This window comes from Bubalus bubalis, chromosome 2 (genome assembly GCF_019923935.1).
Source record: "Bubalus bubalis isolate 160015118507 breed Murrah chromosome 2, NDDB_SH_1, whole genome shotgun sequence".
NCBI classification, from domain to species: Eukaryota; Metazoa; Chordata; class Mammalia; order Artiodactyla; family Bovidae; genus Bubalus; species Bubalus bubalis.
This window is the reverse complement of record NC_059158.1, coordinates 67,186,105-67,213,030: the sequence shown is the minus strand read 5'-3', so window position 1 is coordinate 67,213,030 and position 26,926 is coordinate 67,186,105. Positions and strand designations below refer to the sequence as shown.

The 26,926-nt window shown below is 38.8% G+C and overlaps 1 protein-coding gene across 2 annotated transcripts in view; it reads right to left on the bottom strand.

Moving 5' to 3' along the window:
• CERKL (ceramide kinase like) overlaps positions 1-26,926 on the bottom strand; it is a 135,821-nt gene that overhangs the window by 29,338 nt on the left and 79,557 nt on the right. For both annotated transcript variants that reach the window (XM_025273938.3, XM_025273929.3), the window contains exon 3: positions 6,675-6,806. In XM_025273938.3, the coding sequence (XP_025129723.3) occupies positions 6,675-6,806 (132 nt within the window). The remainder of the gene's footprint in view (positions 1-6,674; positions 6,807-26,926) is intronic.

The window sequence follows — 26,926 nt, the reverse complement described above, 5'->3', positions numbered from 1 at the left end:
TCTCACCTTCAAATACACTGCCTCTCAATTACATCATTCTTTCTAGTGTTCCATCATCCATTCCTCACTACCCAAGATAGGAAATGTCTTCTTTCTAGAGTATCCCTTTCTTTCACTCTCTGCAACCACTCTATGCCCAAAGCCAGTTGTTCCTGCCTTTTAATTATGCCACTGCATCCCAACATTCCTCAAGCCAATGCCCGAGACCCAGTCACCACAATTTTTAATATGAAAACTACATCAGCCTCTCCTCCAGTCTCCCTCTATTTACCCACTCTAGCCAGAATGATCTTTCTTAAGCATATGTTTGATTACACCTCTTCCTACATAAACTCCATTGATGACTATTCATTGTCCACAGGGATAAATTCCAACTCCCTAACTGATATCCTAGTATTAGAAATGGATTGGTCATGTATATCCATAATTATTCAAGGGATAATAAAAAGAACTTTTCGTCCATAATTCTCTCTCTCTAGCTGGATTTGATTTGTGAACATTTATGATCCAGATTTTTGTTAACATGTAGGTATAACTGGGAGGGAATAACGCCTCAGCCAACTAGCATCTTTTTAACAGTTTTATCAGATCACCTAGCTTTCTGCTGGGTGAAATCGGGAGCAATTGGAGGTATCGCCATGGAAGGGAAGGCTTCAAACAGAGACATAAAGAGCCAAAGGGAAAGAATCAAAAGAAATTCGGTAAAAGTGTCAAAAGTTTAAACACATGATCCCAGAAGGAGGGGAAAAAGTGACAATAAACCCTACAATCTTGACAACTCTGCCCAGGGTCAGACAGAAGGTAAAATTATCTGGTGAAAAAGTACTCCCATGGGCCCTGAGCTGGCAGAGATCAAAGCTACATTCAGAGAAGTGTCTTTGACCATGATAATGATGATGAACATAACAAGGTCTAGGAGCTGTGTGACTATAAAGATTGACTGAAGAAAATGGAATCGCCTGTCTTGAACAAGTGAGATCAAGGGACTACATGATATCTGTTTTCAAATACCTCAAAGACTGTACACACAAGACAGGACACACTTATTCCATTTATTTTTTATGGTGGCGCTAGTGGTAAAGAACCCGCCTGCCAATACAGCAGACATAAGAGACACGGGTTTGATCCTTGGTCGGGAAGATTCCTCTGAAGGAGAGCATGGCAACCCACTGCAGTATTCTTGCCTAGAGAATCCCCATGGACAGAGGAGCCTGGCAGGCTACATCCAGGGTCGCAAAGAGTTGGACAGAACTGAAGCAAGTTAGCAGGCACAAAAGATAAACGTCAACATGGAAAGTCACGAGGAGGCAAACATCAGCTCACAAGTTCTTCTTGCAGTGTGCATTTCCCACAGACATTTGGCAAAGGGTCAAGTAGGTCTGCAATCCAGCGAATACTCTTATTCAACATGCTAGGTGACTTTGGACTACATCAGCCCAGAAGAGCAAGCACCTGTTAGTAAGTGAGGACAGAGGAGGCGCCTTTTTCTAATATGTACAGGGGCACAGTGACTCTGAACTCCAGTTGAGAACGCCCATCAGTATTGTCCAGTAACAGCACGCACTGAGTCCACCACATGATGCCCAGGCTGTGGAGCGCCCCAGGAGTGGCACTTCTTCCACTAGGAATGCCACACTCCTGCACTCCACCGTAGGAGAGAAATTGAACTAGATGGCCTCCACAGTTCTTTCCAGTTTAATTTCTCTGCTGCCTTGACTTTTTAAATCTCATTGTTCTGTGAGTTATCCTATGATGTCCAGAATTCCCCTCGTAATTCTTAAAGTCTGCTCTGCTTTGAGAGGAAGAGAAAGAAATGGTATCATATGCCAGAATGGGCTTTCCACTCTTGCTCTTTGATTCATGTATCAAGTTGTTAGGAATAAATAACTCTTTTTTAAGGTTCTTCAGGTCTTCTGATATGATTATTAGATAAGATACTGCATTGAAAGTAGCAGCAGAGGGGAGATACTCCTTTAGCTCAACTATTTCAAAAGATGCTGATCTATATTTAGAAGGAGTTAGATTTTCAGCACTAACCAAAATGAAATTAATACACTATTATTAATATGGTAAGAATCTTTTTTTTAAAACTGGAAGTCTGTACCTTTTGACACCCTTCAACCCTTTCACCCCCACCACCAAACCTCTGGAAATCTGTTCTCTGTATCTACATGTTCTGATTTGTTTGTTTGGGGTAATTTTTAAAAACATTCCACATATAAGTGGGATCATATGGCTTTTGTCTTTCTCTGACTTATTTCACTTACCACAGTATCCTTAGGTCCTTGTATATTTCCCCAAATGGCAAGATTTCCTTCTTTTCTATGGCTGAAAAGTATTCTGTGGTATGGCATGTACATGTGTATGTGTGTGTATACACACACACACACACACACACATACATATACACACATTTTCTGTATCCATTCATCAATTAATGAACACTTAGGCTGATTACATATCTTGGCTATTATAATGAAAATAAAATGTAATGAAAAATAAAAACAAATATAAACAAATGGGAACCTAATTAAACCTAAAAGCTTTTTCATAGCAAAGAGAACTATAAACAAGATGAAAAGTCAACCATCAGAATGGGACAAAATATTTGCAAATGAAGCAACTGACAAGGGATTAATTTCCAAAATATACAAGCAGCTCATGCAGTTTAATACCAAAAAACAAAGAACTTGGTCAAAAAATCGGCAAAAGACCTAAACAGACATTTCTCCAAGAAGACATACAGATGGCCAGCAGGCACATGAACAGATATTCAGCATCACTAATTAGAGAAAGTGAAAGTGAAGTTGCTCAGTCATGTCCAACTCTTTGCGACCCCATGGACTGTAGCCCACCAGGCTCCTCCGTCCATGCACATCAAAACTATAGTGAGGTGTCACCTCACACTGGTCATCATAAAAATATCTACAAACAATAAATGCTGGAGAGAGTATGGAGAAAAGGGAACCCTCGCACATTGTTGGTAGGAATGTAAATTGATATAGCCACTATGCAGAACAGTACAGAGGTTCCTTAGAAAACTAACAATAAAACTACCATATGACCCAGCAATCCCACTCTTGGGCTTAGACCCAGAGAAAACCATAATTCCAAAAGATACATGTGCCCCAGCGGTCACTGAAGCACTATTTACAATAGCCAGAACATGGAAGTGACCTAAATGTCCATCAACAGAGGACTGGATAAAGATGTTGTACATATATACAATGGAATATTATTTATCCATAAAAAAGAACAAAATTGTGCCATTTGAAGAGATGTGGATGGACCTAGAGACTATCATACAGAGTGAAGAAAGTCAGAAAGATAAGAATAAATATCATATGTTAATGCATATATGTGGGATCTACAAAAATGGTACAGATGAACTTTCTTGTAAAAAAACAAATAGACACATAATATCGAGAACAAATGTATGGACACCAAGGGGCAACGGGGAGTGGGATAAACTGGGAGACTGACCTATATACACTTCTATGTATAAAAAGTGTTCTTGCCTGGAGAATCCCAGGGACGGGGGAGCCTGGTGGGCTGCCGTCTATGGGGTTGCACAGAGTCGGACACGACTAAAACGACTTAGCAGCAGCAGCAGCATGTATAAAACCAACACTAATGAGAACCTACTGTAGAGCACAGGGAACTCTATTCAGTGCTCTGTGGTGACCTAAACGAGAAGAAAATCCATAAACGAGGGGTTATATGTACCCATATAGCTGATTCACCTTGCTGTACAGCAGAAGCTAACACAACATTGTAAAGCAACTATACTCCAATAAAATTTTTTTAAAGAAATAATGCTGTAATGCATATGGGAGTACAGATATCTTTTGAGTTGGTGTTTTTGTTTCCTTTGGCTAAATACCCAGAAGTGTGGAATTGCTGGAGCATATGGTCTGTGTGTGTGTGTGTGTTCAGTTGTGTCTGACTCGTTGTGACCCTATGGACTGTAGCCCACCAGGCTCCTCTGTCCAGGGAATTTTTCAGGCAAGAATACTGGAGCTGGTTGTCATTTCCTACTCCAAGGGATCTTCCCAATCCAGGGATTGAACCTGCATCTTCTGCATTGGCAGGTGGATTCTTTACCACTGAGCCACCAGGGAAGCCCTTATGATGAATACATCTTGTTACAAGTTTTACATCATGCCTCATTATACAGCACTCTGTTAATGAATTAATCATCATATAGACTGTGTTACATAATTCATAGTCCATTTGGAGTCAGTGGTGCACAGAACATATATTAAAACAATGGTCACACTGGACATGCAGAAAATTTGTACTCTTTCTGTTTTACTCTTTCATAAAAGATACTTTTTAAAAGTATGAGTTGAATCTTATTAATACATAATTTATGAAACTAAAATATGCCACATTATGACCATGTTTCTATTGCACTTTACAATATACAAGGTACTTTTAAATATACAACCTTATTCAAACTACAAAATTATACAGTGAGATAGGCAGGATAAAATTTTTCAGATAGCCACATGTTTATTGTTCTTTCACATAAAATAGGAAACATTTTAAAAATATAAATATTAAGCCAATATACATACCCAAGTAGTTTCATAAGCAAAAGATGTAATTTTATAATTTTGCTTGCAGCAGGAGTGTTAGGCAGCTAATAATTAGCCATTCTGCACGAATATATAAATAAATTCTAAATTTGCATTTATGTAATATTCTAATTTTATTTTATGTTAAACTAAATATAATATTTGTAACATTTAAATTTTAGGGGAAAAAGCTTCTAGACACAATATTTTTCTCTCCAAAACAATTATTAAAAAGGAAAGCACATTCCTATCATTTCCTCTACCTTAGTTCAAGTCTCGTAGACTGGTTTTCTTTCCTCCAATGTCTCCCTCATGTTTTCTGCTCTTTATCCCGATGATGTAATCATCTTTGCTAAACTAAATGACAACACCGTGATAAAAAATGTACAGCACCTCGGGATCAATGCACAAACAGTAAACTCCCAATTGTAGCATGAAGATTTATCCTTAATCTTGACTCAGACTTCCTCTTGTGCGCCTTGTTGGGAGCCTTCCCAACTTCAGTTCAGGTGTCCTCAGCCTCTAGGAAAAGGGGGTCCCACTGCATCTCCTAGGAAGGGTCTTGCTGCCTAAGAAAGTGCTCCAGGTGCAGCATACTTAATACATTAGGACAGTCAAATTAATAAGAAAAAATTTTAATCCTCATTCAGGATTAAAACATGTTGAATCTCTCACATATGCACACCTCTTCCCATCCCACTAGATTTGAATGAAGAAGAACCAAATTAATTGGCAACCATTTTACAGTGATGGAAAGGACCATATTTAAGATGAAGCCAAGGTTAATGAAAGAAATACCAAAATACTAAGGGCACAGTGCACACAGGCATACCCATCCATCAAGTCATGAGATGTAGGTTTTAAACCTTATTTACATTGTGAGACCCATCTCCCTTGGTTGCAGCTGAGCAAAGCCAGGTCACTCTGGGCACCTTCCTCGGGAACTTATAACTGGGACTAGGAGATTCCAAGTGCATTCTGGCCTTGTATCCTGAGTAGGCTTATGCAACAGTCTTCATCAATTACAATTCACCACACATTTATATTATCTGTTAAGTGTAAATAGAAGCTACCTAGAAGTAAAACCAGCAAAACTGAGGGTGTGATTCACAACAGCATCAACCCTCCTCACCTCGTCCCCTTGGGAAAAATAAGAGTCTCTAAGAAATCAAAGCAGCTCCCTGGTGGTCTAGTGGCTAGGATTCAGTGCTTTCACTGCTGCGGCTGGGGTTCAGTTCCCCGTTAGGGAAATCACTGGGCTTCCCTCATAGCTCATAGTTGGTAAAGAATCTGCCTGCAATGCAAGAGACCCAGGTTAGATTCCTGGGTTGGGAAGATCCTCTGGAGAAGGAAATGGCAACCCACTCCAGTATTCTCACCTGGAGAATCCCATGGATGAGGAGCCTAGCAGGCTATAGTCCATGGGATCATAAAAGTTGGACATAACTTAGTGACTAAACCACCACCGCCAAGCAATCAAAGAAAGTTGGTCACCAAATTTTAACAGCTGGAAGAATTTTACTGTCTTTTTTCTATGAACTTCAGCATTACCAAATTTCTGTTTTCCTGCGCACAAACCTAAGCACCTCTCTTGTTTTAGACAATGATTTTAAGCTGCTGGCTTCTCCAAATTCATCTAAAACCAGCAGTTAAGTGCTGAGTTTTGACCCAACCAGCAGGGGTCAGAGTCAGAACAAAAACCACTTAATGAAGGATTTCATGAAAGACATCTAACATTTAAGTGAGCAAAAATCAATCACTGCTGAACTGCAGAGATAATATGCAAATAGCCAGCATCTCAGTGAAGATACTGAAACATGTGCAGCCCTCTTAAATATGATATCTAATAAATTTTAAAGTCTGAAAAAGGTCTAAAGAGATAATAGTGATACGCCAATAAAAAATAATACAATTGAAACAAAATAATTGAATTATAATCCTGTAGCTGGCTGCAGTAAGTTATCAAAGCACATAAACAAGTTTTAGATATTACAAGTAGTTTCCTAAATTTGACTCAAGTACAAACTCAAGGTTATCTTGCTTCCTCAAGTATGATTTTTTTTAAAGGCAAAATTATGTCCTGAAAATACTTACTTGTTACGTCAGTCTTTATTCCTGCAATCTTCAACAGTGGTTCAACCTTTTCATAATAGACCTGAGTAGCTTCTTTTTTGTGGCTTTGGGGGTTAAGGAGTATTTTTAATGACTTTGGTCTGTTTGAAAAACCTAAGAGGAAAATATGAATACAGAAATCATAAACTTTCTGTCAGCACTTTTTTCTTTCCCTTTAAACCACACACTAAAGCCAGTTAGAATGTTATACACCTATTTAATTAGTATTTGCTATTTTTATTTGACAGCATTATTAATAACAGCATTATTTTCAAACATTTCACATTCCCTAGCAATGAAATAGGAATCTCTCTCTTAAAGTTAAGTCCTGAGTTATAACAAAGCATTTTCAACCTATGAAGGAAGGTGTGAATGAAAACAACTTTGTGAATATTAGATGATTTTTATGTATATTTATCAAATCACCAATAATAGTGAATATATCCAATGTTTCTTAAGCACCTGTTTCTGGGCGGGGGTGCAGGGAAAGCAATCGACTGTAACAAATAAGAAAGTCCATTTCCTCTCCTTGGATAAATATGCTCATTATTGGAATTGGGTATTCGGTTGACCCTAGGGCTACCCAGGGCTGACCTGCTGGTGAGCTCAGGGTGGAGGATTCGGGGCTAGGTCAGGGCCAGCTCCAGAGCAATGCATGCTGGGAGCTAAAAAGAGGGCTTAGGTCAGAGTTCAAACCTGAAAGGGGGCCGGAGAGAAAGAACTCTTCCCTGGGGAACTGGAAAAGCAACGTCTCTCAGCGGGATCGGGGGATATGGTGCTGCCTCACAGTTGGAGCTGAGATTTGATACTACAATTTTCTGGGCTTGCAAGATGCTTATCACTTAGAGCCCAGTTGGAGCAGGTGCAAAGCAAATTTTCTGTTGTTAGGAAGGGGCAAGAGGGGACAGAGGAGCCAGAGGAAAGCTGACGACTATTTCTTTCGTGGTAAGCTGCTCTCACTGGGCCATGCTTCAAGGTTAGAAAAGCAGTTACTAGCATCCATTTTTAATGAAACTGTTACAAAAGCCAAAAGAAAAATGCCCATTACGCTCATGTCAGTTTTTGTGCCTCCAGCAGAGACAATATTTTCTTACCATAATTGATGTAATAAAAAATGTTCAATGAATCATATTGTTTGAATTCAGGCAGTGTCTTGGCTGAGGACTGGACAGGACGATGCTGAACCCCTTGTTCTTCTGTAATTGGCTCTGGGCTCCTTTTTTGGTGAGAGGTCTCTGCCAATCTGCTAACTATCCAGTCTTGAAACCTCAAAGCCATGCTCAACTCCTTTTTTCCCCCTTTCCATCAAGTCCTACATTCAAATGAGTGCCCAGATTTGTGTGGTGATAACTATTTGCTTCCATGCCTCTGCCCTTCCTGGCCATCTCTCTCTGGCTACTCACAGGTGTCTTGTAGCATCCCCCTTCCACTGCATCCTCAGATCTTCTAGTTCCCAGCAGCCCTGCACTGGTTCAAAGCTCCAGGGCCTATCTCTGCCTGAGGAGCAAGCCTGAACCCCTGAAAATGACATCCAGAACCTTCCCCCAACCAACTCCAACCTATCCTCGCTCCTTCCTTTCACACAGATTCAAGAAATACTTATTGAGCATTTGTACTGAGTACTGGGAAGAGGGGCGGTGATTCATATTTGGCTCATGCCTCAAAGGGGAAAGACGTATCCACAAACAGAAACAGTACAAGACAGAATAGATCTGTTAACACAGAGGCACAGAGTGCTCTGGGAGTGCAGAGAGGAGGGTCTTATTAGGGATCTGTAAAAGGGCTTCCGGAGAAGGTAGCATCTGAGTAAGGCTCCGGGCTCACACTGCTGTTTTCCACCACTTGCAATTCCCTCCTGCCTCACACCTCATCCTCTCCCTTCCCCCAAACAGCAAAAGCAGGGCCAGGAAGAAAATACCAGGCTGTGAGACCTGCACAGAAAATGCTAGAAGCAAACTAAGCACAGAGGGTTTTCTGTTTCAGTCCAGCTTCCCCTTCATGATCTCGACCCAATGTATCACTTGCAGAACACCAGGTCTGTCCAGTCTTCCTCCATTCAGGCTCACTTTCCACTCTGCCGCATCTCCAATCCTGTGAGAAGGCAGCCACTTTTTCATAGCTCACTTCAAATACCACTTCTCCACTGAATCCTCTTCTGATCACCAACAGATTCACCTCTCAGGCTTCTTACTCCTAGGTTATCTATCTTCTGTCCATCTGTTATCTATTTTTTATATCATTTGTACAAAAATCTCTGATAAAAGACTCAGTGTCTCAGGATTCCCACTGGCCAAACTTGGGGCAACATAAAATGGAATTAAGACAGTAACATACCATACATACTATGGGGCACAATTTACAATAGCTAGAACATGGAAGCAACCTAGATGTCCATCGGCGGATGAATGGATAAAGAAGTTGTGGTACATATACACAATGGAATATCACTCAGCCATAAAAAGGAACACATTTGAGTCAGTTCTAATGAGGTGGATGAACCTAGAGCCTATTATACAGAGTGAAGTAAGTCAGAAAGAGAAAGGTTGTATACTAACACATACATACAGAATCTAAAAAGATGGTACCAAAGAATTTATTTGCAGGGCATTAGTGGAGAAACAGACATAAGAGAACAGACTTATGGACACGAGGAGAGGATGAGATGTATGGAGAGATAAACATGGAAACTCATATTACCATATGTAAAATAGATAGCCAATAGGAATTTGCTGTATCTCTCAGGAAACTCAAACAAGGGCTCTGTATTAACCTAGAGAGGTGGGGTGGGGAGGAAGACAGGACGGAGGTTCAAGTGGGAGAGGATAAATGTATACCTATAGCTGATTCATGTTGAGGTTTGACAGAAAACAATGAAATTCTTAAAAGGAATCATCCTTCAATTAAAAAAATAAATAAATTTAAAAAACTCCAGGAACCATGTTTCTTTAAAAAAACAACACTAAATACACACACAAAGAAAGAAGAAGGAAAAACTGTCTTATAGAAGAAAAACAATAAATATAGAAAAATTGAAGAGTTAGAAAATCAATATTTTTGACCATTATAATAATGATGGATCTAAGCAAGAATCGGCAATGGATGCGAAAACCATAAGTGATGACAGTCAGTTGGGGATTAATATATTTACTTATTCTTAAACTCTGTCCCTCCCTATTCTTCTATTTACAGTATATAAAAAGGATATTTACAGTAGGGAAAGCTGGCAGACGCCTCCTCAGTCAAGCAATCAAAGTTAACCACACTCTGAGTGATACAGACAGACACACGTGCCTCATGTATGCCATGCACAGCACTCAGACATGCAACTTCTGTGGGACTCCTGCCCCGAGTGCATAACGTGGACCTGATATGATGAAACACTCAAACCCAAGTGGAAGGGTATTCTCAAAACACCTGCCTTAGACTTCTCAACGCCATCAAGACTATGAAAGACAAAAGCTGAGGAACTGTTCCAGATTAAAGGAGACTGAAGAGACAACAACAAAATGAAGTATGTGATTCCGGATCAGGTCAAAACAAAACAAAACTGCCATGGACAGTATTAGTGTCCTTTAATGAGGCAAGGCTAAGCAGATTAATCTAAGGTTCACTTTATTAAAACATGACAAGGACTAGAAACTTGTTCTCAACTCCAGACAGTCCAGACTAAGATCTAGTTAAATTTTCCCTTACCTGGTATTTTTGTTAGAATATTCTCATTTCTCCAGCAGTAACAGACCCAGTAAGAAAGCTGTCTAATCACAAGATGGGAATCCCCAAATGCTGTCATACAAACCAACTTTATTCCCTCCTCTTCCTATATCATGACTGTGAAGGAATAAACATTCATAGAAATGAAAAACAGTCATTTCAGCTTGTGAGGATAAGCACATTCTAGCTGAAGGCTTGTAGACTTTAAATGTAAGTGTATAAAAGTACATGCTCTACAGCCCATCCAATCTTTGTGACACAAACCTAAGGCAGGAAAGGAACTAATATTTTTTAAAAGACTTTCTAAAAGGATTTAACCAAAATAAGTTTATTTTAAGCCTCAGTTAATAATAGTAATGAAAACTAAATTAATCAGAAATGTCCTTAGGCATTCTGGTCAATCAGTCAGTTAGTTCAGTCAGTTCAGTCGCTCAGTCATGTCCAACTCTTTGCAACCCCATGAATCGCAGCACGCCAGGCCTCTCTGTCCATCACCAACTCCCGGAGATCACTCAAACTCATGTCCATTGAGTCGGTGATGCCATCCAGCTATCTCATCCTCTGTCGTCCCCCTCTCCTCCTGCCCCCAATCCCTCCCAGCATCAGAGTCTTTTCCAATGAGTCAACTCTTCGCATGAGGTGGCCAAAGTACTGGAGTTTCAGCTTTAGCATCATTCCTTCCAAAGAACACCCAAGACCAATCTCCTTTAGAACGGACTGATTGGATCTCCTTGCAGTCCAAGGGACTCTCAAGAGTCTTCTCCAACACCACAGTTCAAAAGCATCAATTCTTCGGCGCTCAGCTTTCTTCACAGTCCAACTCTCACATCCATACATGACTACTGGAAAAAACATAGCCTTGACTAGACGAACCTTTGTTGGCAAAGTAATGTCTCTGCTTTTGAATATGCTATCTAGGTTGGTCATAACTTTTCTTCCAAGGAGTAAGCGTCTTTTAATTTCATAGCTGTAATCACCATCTGCAGTGATTTTGGAGCCCCCAAAAATAAAGTCTGACACTGTTTCCACCGTTTCCCCATCTATTTCCCATGAAGTGATGGGACCAGATGCCATGATCTTCGTTTTCTGAATGTTGAGCTTTAAGGTGTTTTTAAATATATGTCAACAAAGCCGATTTTTATTTTTTAAACAGGAGCATGTATTTGTTTTCTCATTTCTTTCTTTTAGATGAACTTAACATGACTATGAAGCTAAAGTCTAAGTATACATGAATTAGGTAGCAAGTTGATATCAAAATTTAGAAATCAGAATGGAGATTTCTACCCAATAAAGTAGGACTTTTTAATGTCCTTAAGAGATCTAACTGAAAAGGTCCCAACCATCTCTCCATGCAAGCTCCCTCCTCAAGCCTCCTCCTATTCCATTCATTCTCTTGAATTGCTATGTGCCTTCTGCCACAGTGCCCTTGCATCTGCTCTCCCCACGAGCTGCCCACCTGCACCATCTGCCTCTGCAGCCACTTTGCCCAGTAAACCTCCTCTTCTTTGTTTTGATCTTGCCTCAGTGATCACTTTCTGGGGAAAGAAGGAAAGCCTATCATGACCTCCTTGGCTTTGTGACTTCAGCTAGGTCATTTCCCCCTTATCATTTATTCTCACAAATCCATGTACTTCCCAATCTTGATTGCTATACACCATTGTAACTTTACATCTATTAGTTAATCTTCCATATTAGACTGTAAACTCTCTTGGTTTTTCTCCAAGATTTTGCTCATGAAGAATCATTCCACAGGGCAAAATAAAATGGTGTCTGGAGTTGAAGAGAGTGGGGGATGGTGTCAGGCCAGCAGGTACACAGAGAGGGCCTTAGAGGGATGAAAGTCTAGCTGATGAAGGACTTCAGGCAGCAATACCATGTGTAAAAGATAAAAGCTGTGTACAGCAGTTAAGACTGGAGAGCAGAGTGGTGTTGAGAGGAATCTTACCCCAAGCACATAGAGCTCTATGGATTTTGTCCTTCCTCCAGTCAAAGTCAAAGTCAGGGAAGAAGAAAGTCACTACAGGTGTTCCAAGCCTCTTTCCTGCTGAATTAATCATCCAGTGTTGGAGTCTGAATCCAGGTCTAAGGCACTTGGTTACACTCTTCACCAAGTGACCTCAATACAAATGTCTCTGTATTTGAAAACCACACACACAGTTTTCCGTACAGATTAAAATACACACACTGTACTCTGATAATTCAAAACCTCATCAATCAGCTCATTCCAATACCCAGTTCCCTTCCTGAGAGACAACTACTGGCATCACTGAGAATCTATTCTGTGCACATATGAAAATGTATGTATATGTTCAGTGACTTTTTACATAGATGGCAGCACCCCAACCTATTATTCTGTGCCTTGCTTTTCCTTTTACAATATTGTGGAGATGATTCCATATCACTACAGAGTGCCATCTTAGTTTATCTAGAGCTGCCTAGTTTTCTTCGTATGAAACTCAATTTAATTAACTAGTTGCCTGGGGATAGGTATTCAGGTTGTTTCCAATCTTCCTTTACTGCAAATAATGCTGCAATAAATGCCATTTTGCATCTATTTACAGAAAACTATAGATCAAACTTCTAGAAGGACAATCACTAGATCAAAGTATATGTACCCTTGAGAGTTTATACTGCCAAATTACATGCCATAGAAACAATTCAGAGTTGTGACCAAAAAAAAAGTAAATGCTAGAGTAAAAGTAATTGATCTTAAATCTTGGCTCCTCCATTTGCCAAACTATGTGACTTTGGGTTATTGTCTAACTTCTCTGTTCTTCAGTTTCTTCATCTGTAATGGGGGTAATAAGATACCATTCACAAAAGGTACATGTGACGATTAAATAAGTGAATATAAAGTACTTAGGAAAGTGCATGACACACAGTACTCAATTTACCTTTATTTTTACTACCAATTTACACCACCAGGAACTTAGAGTGTCTGTTCTCTTACATCCTTGTAAACCTTGCATATTTTCAAAGTTTTTGATCTTTGATAATATGAAGGATAAAAAACTGCATATCTCTCTAATTTCAACTTATTATGGGGGGGGGGGGTTGAGAAACATTGAAAATGTTTAACACCCGCTTTTATTTTTCCATGAGCTATCAGTTTATATCATCAGCCAATCTTTAAAAAGAATCTTTGTATTCTTTGTCATGTTAATTATAGTAGTGCTCCATACAGTAAGAAAAATCAACCTTTCATTAGATGAATTACAAATATTTTCCCCAGTGTGTCATTTAATGATTTTCATTTTATTTATGCTGTTTTCTCTATTAAAAGTTTTCATTTTTATGTTCTTATAGTTGAATATATCACTTCTTTTATGGCTTCTGGGATTTGTGTCATATTTTAAAACTCCCTTTGTGACAAAAAAAAAAAAAACCTGCATTTTTCTAATAATTTGATGGTCTCAATTTCATATTTTATGAAAGCTGACCTTAACTTTTTTCCAGATTGCTATCTATCTATCTATTCCCAACATCATTCATGACATAATCCATCTTTCTCCCACAAATTTCAAATGCCACTTTTTTATATATTAGGTTTCTGGATGTGTTTGAATCTACGTGCCTTTTCTGAGGTCTACTGACTTATTCATGTCAGCATCACAACATTTTAAATGTCATAGTTTTATAACATGACCTAATAGCTGGTACAGTTGGTCTCTCTTTACTACTTTTAAGAATTTCCATGTCTATTTTTACATATGATCTTTAAAATCAGTTTGTCTAGTATGAAAAATTCTACTGGCATTTTATTGTGATTACATTAAATATAAATTATCTTAAGGACAATAACACTTTTATGAGATCCAGTCTTTGTTTACAGAAACAAGGTATGCTTTTCCATTTTAAGTTTTCCGTGTCCCTCAGTACCATGTTAAATGTTTGTCAGATGAATGCTGAACAAGTCTACGTTTTTCATCTTTTTTGTTACTACCATCAATATGTTTCCAACTCCATCTCCTCACTGAATATTAACAGCAAATATCAAAACTTTATTTCTACACCTAGCACTTAATTTTCTCATTGTTCATCATAGATTTCCTTTTATTCTCTTGGATATTCCAGGCTAATAGTTATTTCACCTTCAAATGATGGTAATTTCACTTTTCCCTTTCCAACTGGCATACAAATTTATGTTTTTTCTCTACTTTACTTGCATTGGTTGGTTTCACCAGAAGATTGTGACTAAGAGCGTTGATGAAGAATATTTTTGTTAGTTCCAGAGCTCAATGGGACTCCTTCACATATTTCTTCATGTAGGCTTTAAAATGAGATGTACACTCATTATCAGAGAAATGCAAATCAAAACCACAATGAGGTATTATCTCACGCCAGTCAGAAGAGCTGCCATCAAAAAGTCTACAAGCAGTAAATGCTGGGGAGGGTGTGGAGAAAAGGGAACCCTCTTACACTGTTGGTGGGAATGCAAACTGGTACAGTCACTATGGAGAACAGCGTGGAGATTCCTTTAAAAACTGGGACTAGAACTGCCATACGACCCAGCAATTCCACTGCTGGGCATACACACCAAGGAAACTAGAATTGAAAGAGACACATGTATACCAAAGTTCATTACAGCACTGTTTATAATAGCCAGGATATGGAAGCAACCTAGATGTCCATCAGCAGACGAATGGATAAGAAAGCTGTGGTACATATACACAATGGAGTATTACTCAGCCATTAAAAAGAATATATTTGAATCAGTTCTAATGAGGTGGCTGAAACTGGAGCCTATTATACAGAGTAAAGTAACTCAGAAAGACAAATGCTATATATTAACGCATATACATAGAATTTGGAAAGATGGTAACTGATCCTACATGCAGGGCAGCAAAGGAGACACAGATGTAAAGAACAGACTTTTGGACTCTGTGGGAGAAGGCGAGGGTGGGATGATTTGAGTGAATAGCATTGAAACCTATACATTACCATATGTAAAATAGATAACCAGCGTGAGTTTGATGTATGATGCAAGGCACCCAAAACCAGTGTTCTGTGATAACCTGGAGGGATAAGATGGGGAGGGAGATAGGATAGGGCTCAGGATGGATGGGACACATGTATAGCTATAGCTGATTCATGCTGATGCATGGCAAAAATCATCAAAATATTGTAAAGTAATTATCCTTCAATTAAAATAAATTAATTTAAAATAAAATGAGATGTATATGGCTCAGATGGTAAAGAATCCACCTGTAATGAAGGAGACCTGGGCTCGATCCCTGGATGGGGAGGATCCCTGAGAGGAGAACATGGCAACCCACTCCAGTGTTCTTGCCTAGAGAATGCCAGGGACAGAGGAGTCTGGCGGGCTACAGTCCATGGGGTCGCAAAGAGTCGGACACAACTGAGCAATTAAGCACACATATTTATCACACTCATAACATAGCCATCTCTCCTTATTTTATTAAGGGTTGCTTGACACTCATAAGTAAAAGCAATCTATATTTTTCCTGTTTTGGACTTCATTGTCAGATGTTGGTATTAATTCCATGCAAGCTCTATAAATAAAATCTGGGAGTTTTCATTCTTTTCCTGTGCTCCAGGAAATAATATTGAAGTTTCTTGTTTAATTTAAATAATATTGAAGTTTCTTGTTTCTTAAAGGTATGGTGCACATTCATCTGAAAATGTCAGAGTTGGTGGGGTTTTTTTGTTTTTGTTTTTTTTAGAAGTAACAAAAAAATTTCTACTTTTTTGGTTGTAATTCATCTGTTTACATTTTCTATACCTCCTGGAGTCAGTTTGGCCATTTTTATTTTCCTGGACTATGTGTTTATTCACTTCATCCTGGTCCTAAGTGGCAGTCCAGGTTGCCTGCCAGTTTCCAGATGTGCTCCTCCTACTGAGTAGCAGAAACAACACTATCTCCCCTGATCATTGGAACTGATCACCTTTGCCAGCAAAGCAACTGCATTATTATTATTTTTTCATTTGCTGGTTCAGTCATATGGTTCAATAATGTGACCAGGTAGTTTTAATGTCCAGTTCAATTGAACCATTATCATTTTCCCATATGGAAGTATGCTTCTAAACTAAAAACTCTGAATCAGCAGAGTTCAAAGTCATAGAGACTGGAAGCAAAAAATACTATCAGTGGGAAACAAGGTGAAGAAGAGAGATGGCACTTACCTTCGCTCACACACTGGTCCACAGACCTAGGTATTCTGTTTATGGAACTAAAAACTGCTTTACTATTGCAAGATTTAGTCTCCCAAGTGGAAGACAATATAATAAAATAGGAAATGTGGTAAGACTAGTGAATCCCATACTGTTTAGCCAATTGACTTACTTTTCTTGATGCGAATGAGTCCCGTGATCAAAAGCAGTATTGTATAAGGTATAAATCACTGAACAAGGTATTTAGGAGAGTCATCAATGGTAGTCCTGGCAGAAGCATGGTGGACAATAAATCCAAATCCATACAAAATGTAAGCACTGGTAGCAATGAGGCCAAGACACTGACCTTTCACAAAAGAGAGGATTCAATGTATCAGTCTCCCATCGAGTGGTTGACTGGTTGCTCTGGAATGCCCAGGGCTCAAGGCTGATCTGTCTGCAAGTAGAGTACTCAACAAAATGGTGATAATCAACTCAGCCTTAGTGAATATACATGCTTATTGCTAAATCCCTATATTTTTCCCCTTCCTGCCTTAAGGCCACTTTGTTTCTATGTTCATTGTGCAAGCCTAGATGTGCTCTGAAAAGATGCTGACAAACATCTATAGAATGGAGCATCTTGCCTATCTGGTTATTTCCTCCTCTAGAATAAATTTTCCTTGGTAAAGTATTTATATAAAACATAAATCTCATATCTGTTTTTATTCTGTGAAAGTCATTCATATACTTTTGCTTTATACATCTGTCACCAACCTTGCAAATTTTAACTTCCAACTATTTGGCCAAGCTCTTAACCACTGATCATGCATTGAGACATGTTAATCTCTCTGGCCATCACTCCATAACAACTTATATCAACCAAAGTTCTGACCACCAGAAGGATCTCCCTTCCCTACTGTCTTTTAAGAACACTTTCAGGTGGGGCTGTAACACTTCAGGAGGTCACGTCTATCATACCATGCAGAGCTGTCTCTGAACATTTATTTCCCTTAGTCAACTGGTCAGAGCAAACATCTCACGAGACCAAATATGTGGGGTGGAGGAGGAATGAGGAAAGCAAAGCAGCAGCAGCTGTAGGCCACCAGTATAGTTGATGCACTAGAACCTTCTCCTCTAGCCTTTTAATAACATTATCTGTACAAAACAGCTTTCTATTTAAAATAGCTAGAGTATTTTTGTTTTGAATTAACCGAACTTTGATCAATACAAACGTTTACTAGACATCTCAAGGTTAACGCTTTCAAAACTAAAATTCTGCTTTTCCCCCATCAAACCTGGTCTTTCCACCCACCATCTTCACCTTCTGACTAAATGACAACTTCATCCTTCCTCTTGCTCCAGTCAGAAACTTCACTTTACTTTGAATAACTACTTAAGGATTTATCCCACCTTTCTAACACGCACTACGTGCTGTGCTGTGTTGTGCTTAGTCGCTCAGTTGTGTCCGACTCTGTGCGACCCCATGAACTGCGGCCCACCAGGCTCCTCTGTCCGTGGGGGTTCTCCAGGCAAGAATCCTGGAGTGGGTTGCCATGTCCTCCTCCAGTGGATTTTCCCAACCCAGGTCTCCTGCATTACAGGCGGATTCTTTACCATCTGAGCTACCAGGGAAGCCCAAGAATACTGGAGTGGGTAGCCTATCCCTTCTCCAGGAGAACTTCCCAATCCAGGAATCAAACTGAGGTCTCCTGCATTGCAGGCAGTTCATTCACCAGTTGAGCTACTCGGGAAGCCCAATACGCACTATACTTCCCATTAACCAAATAGTACCAGCTGGGAGAAGCAACATCGTTTTTAAAAAAGAATAGCATTCATTTAGGAAGAATGATTTAATTAGAAAATCTCTATGATCTACTCCTAGTTAAATAATCAGTTCAGGCAAGGATAATCAACACATGTTAAAATCATTAGATGAAACACTTACTTGAAGACTAGACATTCCCTTGGTCCCTGAGTATCACTCAACAAATTATCCACTAGTTTCAAATAGAGACTTACAACAGAAGGATCAAGCTTTCACCTCCTTGATTCAGGGATCAATCTTAGCCTTGGGAAGTCACCTTGGCCTCATTAATATGTACAGACATTATGTACCACCCGAGATGATAAAATATGAAGTACACATTTCATTTATGAAGTATTCTTGCCCCAAATTTACAACATAAATCTAGTTAAGTCTTTAGATTGAAAATCCAGATTATAGTAAATACAGGGAATAAAAGAACAAGTTAAATGATGCCCCCCAAAACAATCAGATGGGGCCTAGCAGTACTACTCAAAGTCTGTGATCTCCAAAATGACAGCCCGGCATCCCGCAACAGCTCATTAGAAAGGCCCACACCAGAACCACTGAACCAGAATTTCTGAGAATAAGGACCAATCACCTGTATTTAAATGGGCTAAGAGTTTCTAAGAGAATAAAAAAGATGAGGAAGGGCATGTTGTAGTGTTACAGTTTAAATGTATTTAATAGATTGGACACTGATTGGTACAAATCAGCTATAAAAGGCATTTTGGAAAGTGGCGGAAATTTCAACGTGAACCAGGAATTTCAGTTCAGTTCAGTTCAGTTGCAGTCATGTCTGATTCTTTGCGACCCCATGAACTGTAGCACACCAGGCCTCCCTGTCCATCACCAACTCCCGGAGTTCACCCAAACCCATGTCCTTCGAGTCGATGATGCCATCCAGCCATCTCATCCTCTGTCGTCCCCTTCTCCTCATGCCCTCAATCTTTCCCAGCATCAGGGTCTTTTCCAATGAGCATTAGATGATAATAAACACAACTATTGCTCATTCATTTGGTAGGATAATGATATTTTGCTATTTCTAGAATTTTTGTTAGAGATGCTTACTGAACTCTGGGGGAAATACCCCCCATGTAATTACCATGGAAGAACTGTACACAAAAGATCTCAGTGATCTGGATAACCATGATGGTGGCACCTCCCATCCCAAGTCAGACATTCTGGAGCATGAAATCAAACGGACCTTACGAAGCACTGCTGCCAATAAAGGCAGTGGAGGTGATGGAATTCCAGCAGGGCTATGTAAAATCCTAAAAGATGATGCCACTAAAGTCCTGCATTCAATATGTCAGCAAATTAGGAAAACCCAGTCAGACACGACTTGGCAAATGAACAACAATCAAAATTACCCATGATATTTATAATTTACTTTAAAACACATAGACAGTCGTAGAAAATAAATGAATGGATACCAAGGTGGGGAAGTGAGAGAGGGGAATGGACAGGGAGATTGGGATTGACATACATACACTGCTGTTGCTGCTAAGTCGCTTCACTCGTGTCCGACTCTGTGCGACCCCGTAGACGGCAGCCTACCAGGCTCCTCCATCCATGGGATTTTCCAGGCAAGAGTACTGGAGTGGGGTGCCATTTCCTTCTCCAATGCGTGAAAGTGAAGTCGCTCAGCCGTGTCCGACTCTTAGCGACCCCATGGACTGCAGCCTACCAGGCTCCTCCATCCATGGGATTTTCCAGGCAAGAGTACTGGAGTGGGGTGCCATTGCCTTCTCCAGATATACACTACTATGTATTAAATAGATAGCTAATGAGAACCTACTGTTTAGCACAGGGCACTCTACTCAATGCTCTGTGGTGACCTAAATGGAAAATCCAAAAAGGAGCAGATGCATATATATATATACCGGATTCACTCTGCAATACAGCAGAAACAAATACAACATGGTAAAGCGACTACACACCAATTAAAAAGAAAAAACTATGCTCCAATAGAAAACAAAAATAAAAAAAAACCTGACAGAATAAAACGTTGGAAGCCACTATAGGAAAATGTTAAGTACAGAATCCAGGTAACAAAAATATAGAAAATATAAAAACATCATAACACGCACCTGTTAGACATTTTTTCATAAGAGTAAAAAGTAGATCTTAGCATCATCTTCAACTTTTTTCAGTATCCACCAAGTCAGTAACTCCAGCCGGCTCTATCTTCAAAAATAAATCAAAAGGCTGACCACTTCAAACCACTTCTCCCGCCCCTAACCTGATTTAAGCCATCATCTCTTGCCTGGATTACACCAATTCCTACTTAACTGGTCTCCTGCTGCAATCCTTTCACCCACTCACACAATCTACTATCTACTTGGCAGCCAGAATATATATTTTGAAAGTAAGTCAGATCATGTCACTCCTCTGCTTAAAACTCCCAGATGGCCCCTATTTTTCTAAGGAGAAAAGTCGAAAACCATACAAACCTTACAAGGTTCTTCATGCATTACCTCCAGCCACCTCTGTGACTTCATTTCCAATTACTCTGCTCCCCGACTCTACTCTGCAAATGACATTCTTGCTCAGCATTTTGCCCTTACTATTTCCTCTGCTTAGAATTACTTCTATATCCAAATGGCTCCCATGACTTTCAGCTTTCTTCCAAAACTTCATAGCCCATGAAGTCTCCCTTAACCACCTGTGTGCAACAGCAACTACTTTTTATATATATATATTTTTTTATTTACACAATATTTTTATGAAGAAAATATTTTACTATATGTTTTTAATTTACAAATAAATTCTTATAAATTTTATTTTATTTTTAAACTTTACAATATTGTATTGCAACTACTTTCATCCCATTTGACATCACAGAAATACACTTATTTGATTTTTTCAATTCCTTCTTCTTAGGAATTACTTATTTGGGTCCCCCCAAAATTTATATGTTGATATCCTAATCCCCAATGTGAAGTATTAGGATGTGAGGCCTTTGGGAGGTAATTAGGTGATAAGGATTGAGCCCTTATGAATGGGATCAGTGCTTTTATAAAAGAGACCCCAGAGGGCTCCAGCTTTCTTTCTGCCCTGTGAAGACACGAGAGCTCTCACCAGACCCTGAATATGCTGGCACCCTGAGCTCAGACTTCAGGCCTCCAATATTGTGAGAAGTAAATTTCTGTTATTTATAAGCCACCCTCTCTATGGTACTTTGTTATACCATCCCAAACAGACTAAGACACTCCACTAACACTAAAATAAGTTGTGTGTGTGTGTTCAGGCGCTTAGCCATGTCTGACACTGCAACCCTATGGACTGTAGCCTGCCAGGTTTCTCTGTCCATGGAATTTTTAAGGCAAGAATACTGGAGTGGTTTGCCATTTTCTCCTTCAGGGGATCTTTTCAACTCAGGGACTGAATCCGAGTCTCCTGCATCTCCTGTATTGCAGGCAGATTCTTTACCACTGGGGAAGCCCAGTGTTATAATAAGCTACTTGATAATAGTTAATAATAAGCTACTTGAGTTCAAAGACTTCGTGGTTCTGTGCTTTGCTATATTACTAGCCCTTGGAATAGTATCTGGCACACAATAGATGCCATATTGTGTGTGTGTGTGTTTGTGTGTGTGTGTGTGTGTATTCTTTTAAAAAATAAACCAAAAGCTAAAAATAAATTATAAAACTGTAATTCCAATTGTATTAAAGAAAAGATCAACACTGCAAAAAACAATCATGCAAGCAAAAAGCCTTTCTTTTAAAATTGCTGTGATATAAAATAAGTTCAGCAATGTAACCACTTATATTAATTCCTAAAATAAAAGACTGAGACAAATACTTCACTGAGAACTGAAGATTTATCAGAAGTAGGTTTTGCAATGGACACTTATATCCTTTGAAAGAAACATTTAGCATGAAAAATCTAACAACCTCCTATTGCTGTTAAGCTTTTTAAAAATAATTCAATCCCTATCTCATATTTACTTCCTATATATATGAACTTAAACCCAGCAGAAGAATTATATTTAAGAACCAGGTAAAATCTTTTCTAAATTAAATCTATAACAATAATGAAAACAAATACTTAACCCTTTTGCTTAGAACTGAAAATTAATCAGTTTGCCTTCTAAAACAACTCATCAGTTATTAAATGATCAGAAATCAGGCCAGGAAGAAACTGCCTTTAGTCCCCATGGCACTAGCCAGTTTTGAAAACAATATCAGTTGTTCCATCTTAGGCTTAGACTGGGAGTGCCATCCTCAGCACAGCAGAGCACTTGTGCTCTAGCATCTCACAAGAGAAAGGACAAAGCAAAGAAGCAGGAAGCCAAGGATGGCACCAGTGTGTTAACAATGAAGCCAAGAAAGCATTCACCAGCTGACATTGCCAAATGATCTGGTAAATCTATCTTCCATAAAAAGCACAGTAAGGAAAGAAATTGGAGACTTTGAAGACTAGGTTAAGAAGGTAGGAAAGAGGAAGAAGGTCTCTGTTCTATGAAATGTGATTGATTTATTGATAACAGCAGTAACAACAAATAAAGACAAAGGAGACGATTTTAAAATGTGTTTGTGAGAAAATAGACATGCATTCTGGATCTCTTGCCCAAACAAGAGATCAGTAAACATTTTCACGTGATACAGAAACATCAGTATGTGTGTGCTACTGTGCTCAGTCGCTCAGTTGTGTCCAGCTCTTTGCAACCCCATGAACCTGCTCCCCCCCGCCATGAAGACCCGCCAGGTTCCTCTGTCCATGGGATTCTCTAGGCAAGAATACTGGCCTGGGTTGCCATTTCCTTCTCCAGGGGATTGCTCCCACCCAGGGATCAAACTCACATCTCCTGCACTGGCCGGCAGTTTATCACTGAGCCATCTAGGAAGCCCTATGTACAGAAATATAGTTCACTGCAAAAATTTCTGTAACTTATTGGCTGCAAAGAACTCTACAGAAGACATTTTTAGAATGAGATGATGGGAAGCATCAGACAGTCACAACCTTGCTCTTCTTTCACTCAATTATGACAAACTGCTTACTCTGAAAGCTGTATTGAGACACGTAAATCCCCTGAACTCCTTGAAAAAATGAATCTGAAAGCGATAAATCATTTATTCATAATCTTTACAATAATAAGCATCCCCCCAAAAGATAATCTAAGATTAAAATATAGATATGATTCAAAATTAATATGCAACTGACTTGGTTCTCAATCCTTTGGTAAACTCTGAATTCATAGTTGGTAGACCTTTTGAGCATGCCAGTTTTCAATGAACCAGCGATGTAAAACAGAATGGCCAACTGTTCCTCTGTTAGTAGCAAATGTGCTAATATGTGCTAGTTTAAACTTGATCTATCAGTGAGTCAATGAACCATGAAGGGTGGGGGTTAATCAGGGTGTTCTCCAAACAAAGGCTCATGAGAGCAGTGGGGATGCCACTCCCAGACTCACATCTGTGCTGTTTTGAGTGGAGCATGATGGAAATGTCATGGTGTTCATCAAAGTTAAGAGCCCAGAACCCTGTCACAGTCTTGCCCATACTCACAACCACTGTACCCAGAAAAGCAACCAAACTGTTGCAAACAAAATCCCCACACAGGCAATAAAGCCACAATTCTCAGGAGCTATTAATATTAAACTTTGCCCAGTTAATGTGTAACGGTGATGGTAAAAACCTTTCACACATAAGATCTGACAACTTCCCAGCAGCACTCAGAGTTGATAATATTTTATATTCGGTGATATATATGAAAATGCATCAATTTCACTTTATTATCAAACAAAGCTTACTGATGCGCATCTTTACACATACCAGTGAAAACAATCTAAATACTATAATCTACTTAAAGTAACAAACAAGCTCAGTAACTTGTGAATACACATGCAGCCCACCAGTGTGACGTATTTCCAGTTATTTCCAATAACTGAAATGGACTGAGCAGCAATTAGCAGAAAGAATCACCTGCTGCCAGGAGTAATCACCTCAATATTTCATATTTAAATAATAAAGGAGTTAAGACTACACAGAAAGAGCCAGAAGAAACAGGAAGAGAAGCAAGAAAATTCAATGAAATATATCATCCATTTACTTTTACTAGACTTTTATAATAATCCTGATAAAATAAATTTTTATTTACTCTGGTCACTATACCACTTTCCCCAGTACAAAACCCAGACTGAAAGAAGTACATGTTACTGGCTTCAGGAAAGTTTTTTTTATTCCCTTGTTCTGCTTAAAACTTGACCAAGAATTAATTTAAATAATTAGCATTGAAATATGACTAACTCGATGAAAATCCAATTTGATGAAGTAACCGTACATTTAATCCTTCACAAGCCATGAAAATATGAAAATGTTAGAGAATGATTTTATAAACTTAAAATTTTCATTTAACTATAGCATGAAATTTTATAGTTTCATGTCTAGAACACAGAGATGCAACATTTGCATATACTGTGAAATATTAACTGCAATATGTTTAGTTTTCATATTTAGCAGACAGAGTTAATAAAATGTTACCAACCTGTTCTTTGTGTCTATGAATCTACGTTTGGTTTTGTTTGACTTCTAAGATTCCACATATAAGTAAATCACACAGCACAATACCCTCAAGGTCCATCCATGCTTTTGCAAATGGCTAGATTTCATTCTGTTTGTATGACTGAGTGGTATTCTATCATATATATGTACCATATCTTCTTTATCCATACATTCATAAATGGATACTTAGGATGTTTCCAAACTTAACTATTATAAATAATGCCACAATGAACACGGGGAGGGGGCATACACCTTTTCAAATGACTGTCTTTGTTTTCTTTGGCTAGATATCCAGAAATGGAGTTACTAGTTCATGTGACAGTTCCATTCTTGATTTTTGAGGTACCTTCACACTGTTGCCCACAGTGGTGGTAACACTTACAGTCCCACTAACAGTGGATGAGTGTTGCAGGAGAGTTCTTTGACAATAGCCATTCTGGTGGGCATGAAGTGATATCTCATTGTTTTGATTTGCATTTTCCTGATTATTAATGATCTTGAGCATCTTCTCACATGTCTTTTGGCCCTCTGTATGTCTTCTTTATTTTTTTATTTTAATATAAATTTATTTATTTTAATTGGAGGTTAATGTCATCTTTAAAAAAAATAAAAGTCTATTCAGATACTCTGCCCATTTTTTAATCCGAGTGGTTTTTGTTGCTGCTGTTGTTATAAAGTAGTGTGAGTTCCTTATATATTTTGGATATTAACCCCTTATTGAATATATGACTTGCAAATATCTTCTCCCATTCAGTAGGCTGTCTTTGTATTTGTTGATGGTTTCCTTCACTGTACAGAAACTTGTTTTTTTGATGTAGCCCTATCTATTTTTGTTTTTGTTGCCCTTGCCTTTGGAGTCAGATCCAAAAAAAAAAAAAAAACAAAAAAAAACCAATCACTAAGACCAATGTCCAGGAGCTTATTGCATATGTTTTCTTCTAGGATACTTATAGTTTCAGGTCTTCCTTTCAAATCTTTACTCCATTTTGAGTAAATATTTGTATATGGTATAAATGGTGATCCAGTTTCATTCTTTGGTGTGTAGCTGTCCGAGTTGCTCAACACCATTTATTAAAGAGACTGTCCCTTCCCCACTGCATATTCTTGCCTCCTTTGTCATAAATTAATTGACCATATTATGAGTGGGTTTACTTCTAGGCTCTCTATTCTGTCCCACTGATTTATGTGTCTTTTGTTACGTCAACACTATACTATTTTAATTACCATAGCTTTGCAGTTATACCCTTCTAGCTGCAAAGTTTCTGTTGAAAATATGCTGATAGACTTGTGCAGTTTCCCTTGTATGTTAAAAATTGTTTTCTTGCTGATTTTAAGACACTTTAACTTTTGATATTTTAATTATATTGTGTCTTACTGTGGAATTCTTTAGGTTCATCTTATTTGGAATTCTCTGGGCTTCTTGGACCTTGATGTCTGTTTTCTTCTCTAGATTTGGAGTGTTTTGTCATATTTCTTCAAGCAAGTTTTCTGCTCCTTTCCCTCTCTCTTCTCCTTCAGGGACCCATATAATACAAATGTTATTCCACTTGATGTTGCCCCAGAAGGTATGTGCATGTGCGTGCATGTGTGCGTGTGTGTGTGTGTATGTACACACACATGCTCTTTCTGGGTGAGTCCCATTGCTTTGTCTTTCAATTTGCTGATCTGCTCTTCTGCTTTATCCAGTCTGCTGTTGAATCTCTCTAGTGCATTTTTTTTCCAGTTCAAATATTATGTTCAATTCTGCCATTTCTGTTTGGTATGTTCTTATGGACTTTATGTTTTCTACCTCTTTGTTGAAGTTCTCACTGTGTTCATCTATTCTTTTCTTGAATTCGGTGAGTATCTTTTCAGTCATTACTTTGAACTCTGTTATCAGGTAGATTCCTGATATCTCCAGTTCATTAAGATCTTTTTCTGAGGTTTTTGTCTTATTCTTTCACTTGGAACATATTCCTCTGTCTCTTCATTTTGCCTAACTCTTTGTGTTTGTTTCCATGAGCTAGGCAAAACAGCTACTTCTCCCAGACTTGAAGGAGTGACCTTGTGAACAACATAGTCCCTAGGGCCCAGAAGTACAACCCCACACCCCTGGCCAC